The 13638-nt window shown below is 42.9% G+C and overlaps 1 protein-coding gene across 3 annotated transcripts in view; it reads right to left on the bottom strand.

Annotated features, from left to right (window-relative positions):
* The window catches only part of RBMS2 (RNA binding motif single stranded interacting protein 2), a 167939-nt gene that overhangs the window by 132176 nt on the left and 22125 nt on the right, over positions 1–13638 (bottom strand). For 2 of the 3 annotated variants that reach the window (XM_056562404.1, XM_056562401.1), the window contains exon 1: positions 678–780. The exons of the other annotated variant lie outside the window; for it this stretch is intronic. In XM_056562404.1, the coding sequence (XP_056418379.1) occupies positions 678–743 (66 nt within the window). In that variant the 5' untranslated portion in view covers positions 744–780. Of the gene's footprint in view, positions 1–677; positions 781–13638 lie in introns of those variants that run through there. 3 annotated transcript variants of the gene reach the window in all.

Genomic DNA, 13638 nt, shown 5'->3' with positions numbered 1-13638 from the left:
TGGTCTTTCCAACAACAGTCGGCACTATTCTTCTTTCTTGCTGGTTGTGTACGATACATTGTATATGTTCAGTTTTGTCCCAGTGTTGACCCTTTTTGGCCTTGTGTGTCTCTCGCTATGCTGTGTGTCTTGTACTTCTATAGCCTGTGTGTCTCTTTCCTGTCTGCCTGCCTCTGGGTGCGCCTCTCTCCCTCTCTCTCTCTCTCTCTCTCTCTCTCTCCCTCTCTCTCTCTCCCAGTGAATGCCCTTCCTCTGTGCCTCTCTCAATGTTACTTCCAAATCATCCAGCTACATAAGCACACAACACAAACCACAAGGCACACAATCCAGGCAGCCCCGTGACACATGATGACACCCAGGGCTGACAGTATAATCCTCTTGTACTATTTGTCATTGTTTTGCTGTATTGTAACCAAAGCTAAGACAGAAATAAAGGCAATAGCGTCTACTTCCTGCTCAGCCCCCATACACATATATACACTGATGAGTCTCATAGGCACCTACACATATAAGTGCACTATACACCAATAAGTCCCCCTCCGCCTTCTACAAGGGTAAACTGATTCCCAGACAAATCATTTGTGAACCATTTTAAAGATCTGGCATAGGCCTGCTAGTAAATGTGAGAGTACGCAGGTAGTGTGCGAGCAGAAGACAAGTATGGTCAACTAGGTTACCTTCTTATGGCTCCTGGTATAGCTGAAAGAGGCGATCCCTGCCCTTGGAGGGACAGACAGCAGCATTTTTCCTTTAAGGTACAGGGAGATGGGACACAGGAGACTGGCAGTTCTGTCCAGCCCTCTGACGTAACACAGCCTATAGTAGAGGCCTGCAGGGTCCTAGTGCCCTCTGTGGGTAAAGCAAGGGAGTGAGGCGAAGGAGGGGGATTTGTAATTTAACCTTTTCCTCCCTCCTGTATTTTGCTTTGCTGCTTTACCCATTGAACTTTTGAAGTTTAAGCGACAAAAACTCTTCAGATGTTTATGGGTAAGTTCAGGTTACACACTGAAAATATTAATAGCCTATACACTATTTAGAGCGTACGAATAGAACACTTTTATTATTGTTAATATAAATGTATCTTTTATAACAGTGTAAAAAGAAGCGATTGTTTTCAAGAAATAAAGATCAAACAAATAAGGTATGAATAAGTAACATTATAAAAAACTATAATAAATAGTAAATAAAACACTATTATAGCCAAGCTGCATAGAAGTAATGATACACAAAACATATACAGATGCCGCTAAGGTGAGTAAAAGCATTAATAGATAAAAGTATTTATACAGATGAATAAAGAGGATGTGTATGTAGAATATTAATAGAAGTGAAAGCGTTTGAAACATGTACAGTATACATACAGTATGTAGCAAAGATAAATAATAGCTATAGTTTGCCACTACTACAACATGGCATGATACCACGTGTCGCTTTATGTTGGGCTGTAGGTAAAAACCTAATAAGTTATCACAAAATTTTGTAAAACAATTTACTGTGAATCAATTTCCTATTTTCTACATTGTCAGTGGTTATACACTAATATAAATTTTAGTTCTAATGCAACAATCCAACTATAAATTCCTATTTTGCATTTTATTTTTTACACCTATTTTCAAAGTCATTGATACTTGTTGAGTCCTAACTATGCCACAAAGTGTATTCTTGACTAGTGTTGCTCGCGAATATTCGCAATGCGAATTTTATTCGCGAATATCGCATATTCGCGAATATTCGCGAATATTCGCGAATATAGCACTAAATATTCGTAATTACGAATATTTATTTTATTTTTATTTTTTCACAGTACACATCACAGTGATCATCCCTCTCTGCTTCCAGCTTGTGTGGTGTAAAGAAGGCTCTAATACTACTGTGTGAGACTGGTGTGCGAATTTTCGCATATACAAAAATTTGCATATGCGAATTTTCGCATATGCGAATTTCCGCTTATGTTAATTTTGCATGTGCTAATTTTCGCATATACAAATTTTGGTATACGATAATTTTCACATATGCGAAAATAAAATGAGAATTTTTCGAATATGCGAATATTCGCGAATATATGACGAATATTCGTCCATATATTCGCGAATATTCGCGAATTCGAATATGGCCTATGCCGCTCAACACTATTCTTGACATTTCTGTGTATAATATACATATAAAGAAAATCAAGATTTGAATATTAATGAAATAAATAAATGTGGAGGCTTGGAAATAAGCAATAGGCATAGAGAATCAACATACATTTTGGCTCCCTCAATGTTTACTGGCAGACAATAGAAACCTGTTCTGATCATGTGATGGACATAGAGGCGTGCGGCTTGTTACAAATACAGTCCAGTTATGAGAGCTGTGTACCTGTCACATGACCAGGACAAATTTTATCCACTGTAAGGAAAGTTCCTCCTAAATGATATCAAGCAGAGATCTTGGAACCCAGAAGGCATTCATAGAAAAAGTATATGGGAACTGACTTTATATAATAGAAAGATTAACATATTTTGCTGAAACTGTAATTCACATTTAATATATTCTATTGTTTTACTTGGAAGATTCGCTGTAATGTTCTGCTAACAGCAAGATGATCAATAATATTTTGTGTCCCCTGTACCGCCCGTCATCAGCCTCTGAGAAACATCCTTTGGATAGGGGATAAGATGTCTAACAGTGGAGTACCCCTTTAAAGCAGTATTCTGCTTTATGTACATTTTATCAATTTTAGCAACTCAGGACAATTCCTCTAGGCACCTCTAGGTGCCGAGAGGAGACGTCCTGAGTTGTTATATTTGATTTACATTTGATACTTGTTCAGGGAGTAGCAGGACTGACACTCGTCGGGATCGGGGGTGAGCCGCATTTTCCCAATTTTTTTACATTTTATCAATGCCTCCCTCATCGATCCCTGCTTGCTGTCATTCAATAGAATTTTTCATTGTTTACACCCAAATAATCTGTCTTTGTCATGTAATGGACACACAGGTACTCAGCTGAGTATATTAACATTACAGTTATCAGAGTTGTGTCTTGTAATAAGCTGTGTACTTGAGTGTCCGTCACATGACCATTACAGATTTTTATCCAAAGAAGATTTCTATTAAATGACTGTAATCAGAGATTTTGAAAACTATCGATAATGGATTTAGAAAAGTTTTAAACTTTTTATTAAATTAAAAAAACACACACTCACACTTTCACTGAAATCCCTTTAACCCATTAAGGACCCAGGGCGTACAGATACGCCCTGACGTCCTGGGATTTAAGGACCCAGGGCGTACCTATATGCCTGTGGGAATTCTGGTCCCCGCCACGCACCTGGCGGGGAATGGACCGGGATGCCTGCTGAAATCATTCAACAGGCACCCCTTGCAAACCCCTGGATGTTTGAAGAATTTTCATTAAAGTTGGATGTGAAAATTAAAAAAAAATGTCACTAAAATGCTGGTGTTATCCCAAATTTTTCATTTTCACAAGGGGTAATAGGTAAAAAGCTCCCCAAAATTTGTAACGCCATTCCTTCTGAGTATATAAATACCCCATGTGTGGATATAAAGTGTTCTGCGGGCGAACTACAATGCTCAGAAGAGAAGGAGTGCCATTGGGCTTTTGGAGAGAAAATGTGTCTGGAATTGAAGGCTATGAGCGTTTACAAAGCCCCATGGTGCTAGAACAGTTGAACCCCCCACATGTGACCCTATTTTGGAAATTACACCCCTCAAGGAATGTAACAAGGGGTGCAGTGAGCATTTACGCCCCACAGTTGTCTGACAGATTTTTTGAACAATGGTCCTTGAAAATGAAAAATTTAATTTTTCATTTGTACAGCCCACTGTTCCAAAGATCTGTCAAAAGCCAGTGGGGTGTAAATACTCACTGCACCCTTTATTACATTCCAGGTGGGGGGGGTGCATTTTAGTGAGAATAAAAAATTTCATTTACAAATCCGACTTTACCGAAAAGTCATCAAACAGCTGTGGGGTGTTAAGGCTCACTGTACCCCTTGTTAAGTGCCATGAGGGGTGTAGTTTCCAAAATAGTATGCCATGTGTTTTTTTTTTTTTTTTGCTCTAATGGTACCATAGGGGCTTCCTAAATGTAACATGCCCCCCAAAAACCATTTCAGCAAAATTCACTCTCCAAAATCCCATTGTCGCTCGTTCCCTTCTGAGCCTTCTAGTGCGCCCACAGAGCACTTTATGTTCACATATGAGGTATTTCCTTACTCAAGAGAAATTGGATTACACATTTTGGGGGGATTTTTATCCTTTTACCCCTAGCAAATATTCAAAAACTGGGTCTACAAGAACATGTTAGTGTAAATAATGGAGGTTTGCTGCTATTCCTGTGAAACACCTAAAGGGTTAAAAAAAACTTTCTGATTGTCATTTTGTATACTTTGAGGGGTGCCATTTATATAATGGAGTCGTTTTTGGGGTAATTCTAATATGAAGGCCCCTCAAATCAAATTCAAAACTGAACTGGTCCCTGAAAAATTCCGATTTAGAAGATTTTATGAAAAATTTGAAAATTGCTGCTGAACTTTAAAGCCCTCTGATGTTTTCCAAAAGTAAAAACATGTCAACTTTATGATGCAGACATAAAGTAGACATATTGTATATGTGAATCAATATATAATTTATTTGGTATGTCTATTTTCCTTACAAGCAGAGAGCTTCAAAGTTTGAAAAATGCAAAATTTTCTATTTTTTCATGAAATTTTTGAATTTTTCACCAAGAAATGATGAAAGTATTGACGAAAATTTACCACTATATTAAAGTAGAATATGTCACGAAAACACAATCTCTGAATCAATTTCATAAGTAAAAGCAACTCAGAGTTATTAATGCTTAAAGTGACAGTGGTCAGATGTGCAAAAATGCTTTGGTCCTTAAGGTGAAAATGGGCTGGGTCCTTAAAGGGTAGCTCCCACCATCCTATTTTTTTTTTTGCTAGCCCATCCCCCCCCCCCCGCTACGGCACTAGCCCGTTCCCTCCTCCCCCCCCCCCCGCCCTGCATACCCTGTTCCCTCATTACACTTGCAGTTACTGCAGAGTTCGGCAGCGGGCGTGCAGAGACAGCAGCGGCAACGAGGCGGCGGCAGCGATGTGCGGGAGGAGTGGCCTCCCAGCCAGTGGCCGGGGAGCCAATGCGCTCGCTCCCGTCTGTCTGATTGACAGGCAGGGAGCGAGTGCAGCCTAACTGAAAAAGGACTGATTGCCACTCCAAAATCAGTCCATTTTCAGTAGCCGGTTTTTAAATGTAAATTAAACCTTTTTAATGAAATTTTTTTTATAAAAGTATATTAGAGATATGTTGTAGTACATAAGTACTACAACATATCAAAAAATAAAGTTGGTGACAGTGCCCATTTAAGGGTTAACATTTATTGTTCGCATATAATTTACACATTTTTTTATTGTGGTAATTTTTTTCATAGGTAAGTTCACACAACCAAAAGTATATTTTTTCCACATCCTTGTCAACAACTACGTACAATAGGTGTTACTTTGGGCTCGTTATAAGTAATTTATAACTGTGATAAAATTCCATGAAGTGGGACCTGATACGGGCAGACTATTATTACCTATTCTATGTTATTGCCGCATCCTAGAAGAGTATATTAAACTTCTGTAGAGGCAGATTACCTTCAAAAGAAAAGCCCAAAAATGTTGACACTGAATCTGCTACTAAAATTATGTTTGTGTTCTATTTGCTCAGTCCTTTTCCTGTCTTTAGAAATTTCACATGATTTTACAGTTCCGTCCCGGATACAACTGGTAGATAATCAGCTTTATTATGGGATGACGCACTAAAGGAATTTCTCTGTAGGTGTATAACATGTAGGCTTTATTTAGCACATAGAAGCCCATTGGTTACCTGTGTCAATATTCAACTGTACTTGGGCATGTAGTATATTGATAGCAGCATGTAGCAAGGAAAATACCAGGAAGAAAGAATTAATTGTGCAAAAGTATCTTAAAACAATGCTGGCCTCTGAATAATGTATATTGTATTCCTAAGAGAATGTGCTAAATAATTTCAAAACACTGTATGCAATAATTTAAAGGGGTTGTCCTTGATGAGAATTTTTTAAAATTATTATTATAAAAAAAAAAAAAAAACAGTGCCACACCTGTCCTTAGGTGGTGTGTGGTATTACAACTAGGCTCCATTCACTTTACAGACTAGTTTAGCTTTTTAGGTAAACTTTAGCTAAGTTGTGAAGTCTGGCTACTATGTAACAGAATTGTTGTTTATAATGACTATTGTAATATAAAATTCCCTAATAAGGGAATTTAGAGCACATAGTTCCTACTGAGTTAACATGTGGGCATATATCCTATGCTTGGTATAAAATGAAGTGGCTCCTGTTTTGACTATGTTAATGATATTTCCATCAGTCACGTAAACTAGAGAACATAGTGGAACATATAATGATCAAACGTATATATAAAAGACAATGACACAAATGAAGTACTAAATAATAATAACTTGACCAAATCAGTACTATAAAATATACATTAGTCAAACTTTTATTATATATCTAATACTTGATATGAAAATGAAATTTTACCAAAAAGGATTACAGGGGGCCCACATGCTGGGAGATCCTTTTTTCCTGAGAACAGGGACCCAAGTCATCCCTTTAGAAGAGAGTGATGATCATACATGCGCACTGCTTCACCATTCATTCTCTATGGGAGACTCTTGAGCCACCAGTGAAAGCTGAGTACAGTGCTTGCCTTTCTCTATTCTAATGGGAGACTTGGGTCCTTGTTCCTGAGATATGGGGGGGGGGGGCATCAGTCAGATTCCCCATGATAAGACAATTATGCCCTATCCTGTGAAAAGAGGATAAGTTGGTATGGTGGAACAACCCCTTTAAGATTGTAAAGGGCTATTCCAGGATTTTTTTTATTTGACTATGCTACATTAGTCGGATGTTTAGAGGCAGCCTGTCTGCTGCAATGGGTGGAGTGACACATAATTTTTTTTTTTGCAACAGCTGGAGGCGCCCTGGTTAGAAAACACTGGTCTATTGCATGGAAGGGATTAAATGTGTGTTTCAATAGGTGTGGTGGCTGATGTGTGGGAGGGAGAAAAGTGATGTCACACTTACCACCAAGGAATCATGGAACTTGTAGTTTGAGGGAACAAACTCCAACAGTAAATAGCCAGTGTACAAAAAGATAGCCTCAGCGTTATGTTAATCTCACAACATAGCCATGTAGCACCAAGACAAGCACGGATCCTTCCTAATCATGTCCATTACTGTCTGACAGGTACGTACTAAAATCACCTTTTGGTTGAAAACCCCTATAACCCCTTAAGGACTCAGCGTTTTTCAGTTTTTGAATTTTATTTTTTTCCTCCTTTTACCTTTCAAAAAGCATAACCCTTTCAATTTTCCACTTAAAAATCCATATTATGGCTTATTTTTTGCGACACCAATTCTACTTTGCAGTGACATTAGTCATTTTAACCAAAAATCCACGGGGAAACGGAACAAAAATCATTGTGCGACAAAATTGAACAAAAAACGCCATTTTGTAACTTTTGGGGGCTTCCGTTTCTACATAGTGCATTTTTCGGTACAAAATGACACCTTCTCTTTATTCTGTAGGTTCATATGGTTAAAATGATACCCTACTTATAAAGGTTTGATTTTGTCGTACTTCAGAAAGAAATCATAACTACATGCAGGAAAATGTATACGTGTAAAAATTTCCTTTTCTGACCCCTATAACTTTTGTATTTTTCTGCGTCTGGAACGGTTTAAGGGCTCATTTTTTGCACTGTGATCTGAAGTTTTTATTGGTACCATTTTTGTTTTGATCGGACTTTTTGATCGCTTTTTATTCATTTTTTAATGGTATAAAAAGTGACCAAAAATACGCTATTTTGGACTTTGAATTTTATACATATGTTTATTTTTATTTACATTGTTTTTTTTAATGGGAAAAAGGGGGTGATTTACACTTTTATTAGGGAAGGGGTTACAGTGGGGATCAAAAGTTTGGGCACCCCAGGTAAAAAATTTTATTAATGTGCATAAAGAAGCCAAGGAAAGATGGAAAAATCTCCAAAAGGCATCAAATTACAGATTAGACATTCTTATAATATGTCAACAAAAGTTAGATTTTATTTCCATCATTTACACTTTCAAAATAACAGAAAACAAAAAAATGGCGTCTGCAAAACTTTGGGCTCCCTGCAGAATTTATAACATGCACTGCCCCTTTGCAAAGCTGAGACCTGCCAGTGTCATGGATTGTTCTCAATCATCATCTGGGAAGACCAGGTTTTAAATGGCCAGACTCATCTGATCTTGCCCCAACAATCAGCACCATGGGTTCTTCTAAGCAGTTGTCTAGAAATCTGAAACTGAAAATAGTTGACGCTCACAAAGCTGGAGAAGGCTATAAGAAGATAGCAAAACGTTTTCAGATGTCAATATCCTTTGTTCGGAATGTAATTAAGAAATGGCAGTCATCAGGAACAGTGGAAGTTAAAGCAAGATCTGGAAGACCAAGAAAAATATCAGACAGAACAGCTCGCAGGATTGTGAGAATAGACAATTCAAAACCCACATTTGACTACACAATCCCTCCAGAAAGATCTTGCAGACACTGGAGTTATGGTACACTATTCCACTATAAAGAGATACTTGTACAAATATGGTCTTCATGGAAGAGTCATCAGAAGAAAACCTCTTCTACATCCTCACCCCAAAAATCAGCATTTGAACTTTGCAAATGAACATAGAGACAAACCTGGTGCATTTTGGAAACAAGTTCTGTGGACCGATGAGGTTAAAATTGAACTTTTTGGCCAGAATGAGCAAAGGCATGTTTGGAGAAGAAGGGGAATTTAATGAAAAGAACCTCTGTCCAACTGTTAAGCATGGGAGTGGATCAATCATGCTTTGGGGTTGTATTGCAGCCAGTGGCACAGGGAACATTTCACGAGTAGAAGGAAAAATGTATTCAATAAAATGTCAGCAAATTTTGGATGCTAACTTGAGGATGGCTTCCACAAATGGATAATGATCCTAAACACACCTCGAAATCCACGGGGGATTACATCAAGAGGCGTAAACTGAAGGTTTTGCCATGGCCTTCACAATCTCCTGACCTCAACATAATTGAAAATCTATGGATAGACCTTAAAAGAGCAGTGCGTGACAGACATCCCAGAAATCTCAAAGAACTTGAAGACTTTGGTTAGGAAGAATGGGCAAAGACACCTCAAACAAGAATTGAAAGACTCTTGGCTGGCTACAAAAAGCATTTACAAGCTGTGATACTTGCCAAAGGGGGCAGTACAAGATATTAAAGGAGTAGTCCGGCGCGCACTTTTCTTATTTTCTCAGGTCCGGGTTGCAAAAAAGAAAACTAACTTTCTCTTGACTGCCTGCGTGCCCCCGGAGCTCCGGTACAGGTGTTCGGTCACCGGGCTGTTTGCTTCTTACTTCCTGTTAGCCCGGCATGTCACACGGAGCTTCAGCCTTTCACCTAAGCTCCGTGTGACGTGCCGGGCTAACAGGAAGTAAGAAGCAAACAGCCCGGCGACCGAACACCTGTACTGGAGCTCCGGGGGCATGCAGGCAGGCAAGAGAAAGTTAGTTGTCTTCTTTTGCAACCCGGACGGGATAAAATAAGAAAAGTGCGCGCCGTACTGCTCCTTTAACTCTGCAGGGTGCCCAAACTTTTGCAGAGGCCCAATTTTTTAGTTTTCTGTTATTTTGAAAGTGTAAATGATAGAAATAAAATCTAACTTTTGTTGACATATTATAAGAATCTCTAATCTGTAATTTGATGCCTTTTGGAGATTTTTCCATCTTTCCTTGGCTTCTTTATGCACATTAATACAAATTTTTACCTGGGGTGCCCAAACTTTTGATCCCCACTGTAAATCACATTTATTAACACTTTTTTTTCCACTTTTTTTTTTGCAGTGTTATAGCCCCCATAGGGGGGCTATAACACTGCACACAAGGGGGGCTATAACACTGCCCACACTGATCTTTTACACTGATCACTGGCATGTAATAACATGCCATTGATCAGTGTTATTGGCGCCTGACTGCTCCTGCCTGGATCTCAGGCACGGAGCAGTCATTCGCCGATCGGACACCGAGGAGGCAGGAAGGGATCCTCCCGATGTCCTGTAAGCTGTTCGGGATGCCGCGATTTAATCGCGGCGGTCCCGAGCAGCCCGACTGAGCTGCCGGGATATTTTCAGTTTCACTTCAGACACGGCGGTCAACTTTAATCGTCGCGTCTGAAGGGTTAATACAGGGCATCACCGCGATCGGTGATGTCCTGTATTACCGCCAGGTCCTGGATGTTGATGGCCGGCGGGACCGACCTGATATGACGCAGGGTCACCGCAGGAGCCAGCGCAGGACGTAAATATACGTCCTGCGTCATTAAGGGGTTAATGACTGTCTGTAATGTCCGTTTATTTGTTTTTGTGTTTTTATGTCTTGGGGACACTTTTTTTTTGTGTTTGGGCAGTTTCTGTGTAATTCTTCCTCGCCTTGGAAAAATTAATCAAGAAATGAGCAAACTTTTGAAAAATTTGATTCTGCCGATTCGCCGAATTTTTAGATCGGTTCGATCCAAATTTATTTACGGCGAATCTATATTAAAAACGACTATTTCTGCCCTACAGAGAGCCTCAATAGGGGTGTAGAACACTTTGCTGTGTTCTAACACGCATATGGAGTGTGCTGGGGTAGTGAAATAATACTGTTATTCAGTATGACATGCAGATTACAGGCATCGCTTTTAGAATCACTGCCACAGAGCGGCACAATGACAGAGCCTGGAGATGGCATCAGTATGAGGAGACCATATAGTGGCTGAATGACACAGCGTGGAGGTGTTGGCAGCATGTGGAGACCATATAGTGGCTGAATGACACAGCTTAGATGAGGCTGAGGCATGAGGAGTAGACACTAGGGCTTCACAATCCCTAAGATTAAAAGATGAATTTTGAAATTTAAATTGAAGATTTTGGGTAGCTAGTGCTACCATAACAAAAGTTTTATTTCCAGACCCAGGCTCAGTGTCACGATTCGGCTCACAGGTTGTGGATCCGCTGTGTCAGCGAGGGATTGGCGTGGACCGTGCTGGTGGACCGGTTCTAAGAGGCTACTGGTTTTCACCAGAGCCCGCCGCAAAGCGGGATGGTCTTGCTGCGGCAGTAGCAACCAGGTCGTATCCACTAGCAACGGCTCAACCTCGCTGACTGCTGAGAAGGCGTGGGACAGAAGGACTAGGCAGAGGCAAGGTCAGACGTAGCAGAAGGTCGGGGGCAGGCGGCAAGGTTCGTAGTCAAGATGGATAGCAAGGGTTCAGGTAACACAGGCTTGGACAACACTAAACGCTTTCACTGGCACAAGGCAACAAGATCCGGCAAGGGAGTGCAGGGGAAGTGATCAGATATAGCCAGGGAGCAGGTGGAAGCCAATTAAGCTAATTGGGCCAGGCACCAATCATTGGTGCACTGGCCCTTTAAGTCTCAGAGAGCTGGCGCGCGCGCCCTAGAGAGCGGAGCCACGCGCGCCAGCACATGACAGGAGGGGCCCGGGACGGGTAAGTGACCTGGGACGCGATTCGCGAGCGGGCGCGTCCCGCTGTGCGAATCGCATCCCCGACGGCCATGTCAGTGCAGCGCTCCCGGTCAGCGGGACTGACCGGGGCGCTGCAGGGAGAGAGACGCCGTGAGCGCTCCGGGGAGGAGCGGGGACCCGGAGCGCTAGGCGTAACAGTACCCCCCCCCTTAGGTCTCCCCCTTTTTTTGTCCGACAACTGCTTTACCTGGGACGAGGACACCGGGAGAGAATGGAGGGTTTCCTCAAAGGCAGGCAGTACAGCAGGAGAGGGAATGGGGAGGGAGGGCAGAGGGTGAAGCTTGGCACGGGGCAGGGTGACACAAGGACGGGGGCCATGAGGAGGCACTGAGGCTTGCCTGATGGGACTGGGAGGGGGGGAGAGGCATCTCTTGTGGCAAGCAGAGTCCCAGTTCTTGATCTCCCCGGTGGTCCAGTCGAGGGTGGGAGAATGAAGCTGGAGCCAAGGCAGACCGAGGAGGACCTCAGAGGTGCAGTTGGGGAGGACAAAAAATTCAATCCTTTCGTGGTGGGGTCCAATGCACATCAAGAGGGGTTCTGTGCGGTAACGCACGGTGCAATCCAATCTGACTCCGTTGACCGCGGAAATGTAGAGCGGCTTGACGAGACGGGTCACCGGGATGCGGAATTTATTCACAAAAGAATCCAGAATAAAATTCCCAGAGGCACCAGAGTCCAAGCAGGCCACGGCTGAGAGGGAGGAGTTGGCTGAAGAAGAAATCCGCACGGGCACCGTGAGACGTGGAGAAGCAGACTTTGAACCAAGAGACGCCACACCCACGTGAGCTGGGTGCGTGCGTGCGTTTCCCAGACATGGAGGACGAATAGGGCAATCCACCAAGAAATGCTCGGTACTGGCACAGTACAGACAAAGATTTTCTTCCCTACGGCGATTCCTCTCTTCCTGGGTCAGGCGAGACCGATCCACTTGCATGGCCTCCTCGGCAGGAGGCCCAGGCGTAGATTGCAGCGGATACTGTGGGAGAGGTGCCCAGAGATCTAAGTCTTTTTCCTGGCGGAGCTCTTGATGTCTCTCAGAAAAACGCATGTCAATGCGGGTGGCCAAATGGATAAGTTCTTGCAGGTTGGCAGGAATCTCTCGTGCGGCCAGCACATCCTTGATGCGACTGGATAGGCCTTTTTTAAAGGTCGCGCAGAGAGCCTCGTTATTCCATGATAATTCGGAAGCAAGAGTACGAAATTGGATGGCGTACTCGCCCACTGAAGAATTACCCTGGACCAGGTTCAGCAGGGCAGTCTCGGCAGAAGAAGCTCGGGCTGGCTCCTCGAAGACACTACGGACCTCAGCGAAGAAGGACTGGACTGTGGCTGTGGCAGGATCATTGCGGTCCCAGAGCGGTGTGGCCCAAGACAAGGCCTTTCCTGAAAGAAGGCTCACTACGAACGCCACCTTAGACCGTTCTGTAGGAAACAAGTCCGACAACATCTCCATATGCAGGGAACACTGAGACAAAAATCCACGGCAGAGTCTAGAGTCCCCATCAAATTTGTCCGGCAGGGACAAGCGGAGGCTAGGAGCGGCCACTCGCTGCGGAGGAGGTGCAGGAGCTGGCGGAGGAGATGGTTGCTGCTGTAGCAGAGGCAGAAGTTGCTGTAACGTGGCGGTCAACTGCGACAGCTGCTGTCCTTGTTGGGCAATTTGCTGCGATTGCTGAGCGACCACCGTGGTAAGGTCAGCGAGACTTGGCAGCGGCACCTCAGCGGGATCCATGGCCGGATCTACTGTCACGATTCGGCTCACAGGTTGTGGATCCGCTGTGTCAGCGAGGGATTGGCGTGGACCGTGCTGGTGGACCGGTTCTAAGAGGCTACTGGTTTTCACCAGAGCCCGCCGCAAAGCGGGATGGTCTTGCTGCGGCAGTAGCAACCAGGTCGTATCCACTAGCAACGGCTCAACCTCACTGACTGCTGAGAAGGCGTGGGACAGAAGGACTAGGCAGAGGCAAGGTCAGACGTAGCAGAAGGTCGGGGGCA

Source organism: Hyla sarda, chromosome 2, assembly GCF_029499605.1.
Source record: "Hyla sarda isolate aHylSar1 chromosome 2, aHylSar1.hap1, whole genome shotgun sequence".
NCBI classification, from domain to species: domain Eukaryota; kingdom Metazoa; phylum Chordata; class Amphibia; order Anura; family Hylidae; genus Hyla; species Hyla sarda.
This window is presented reverse-complemented; position numbering and strand designations above follow the sequence as displayed.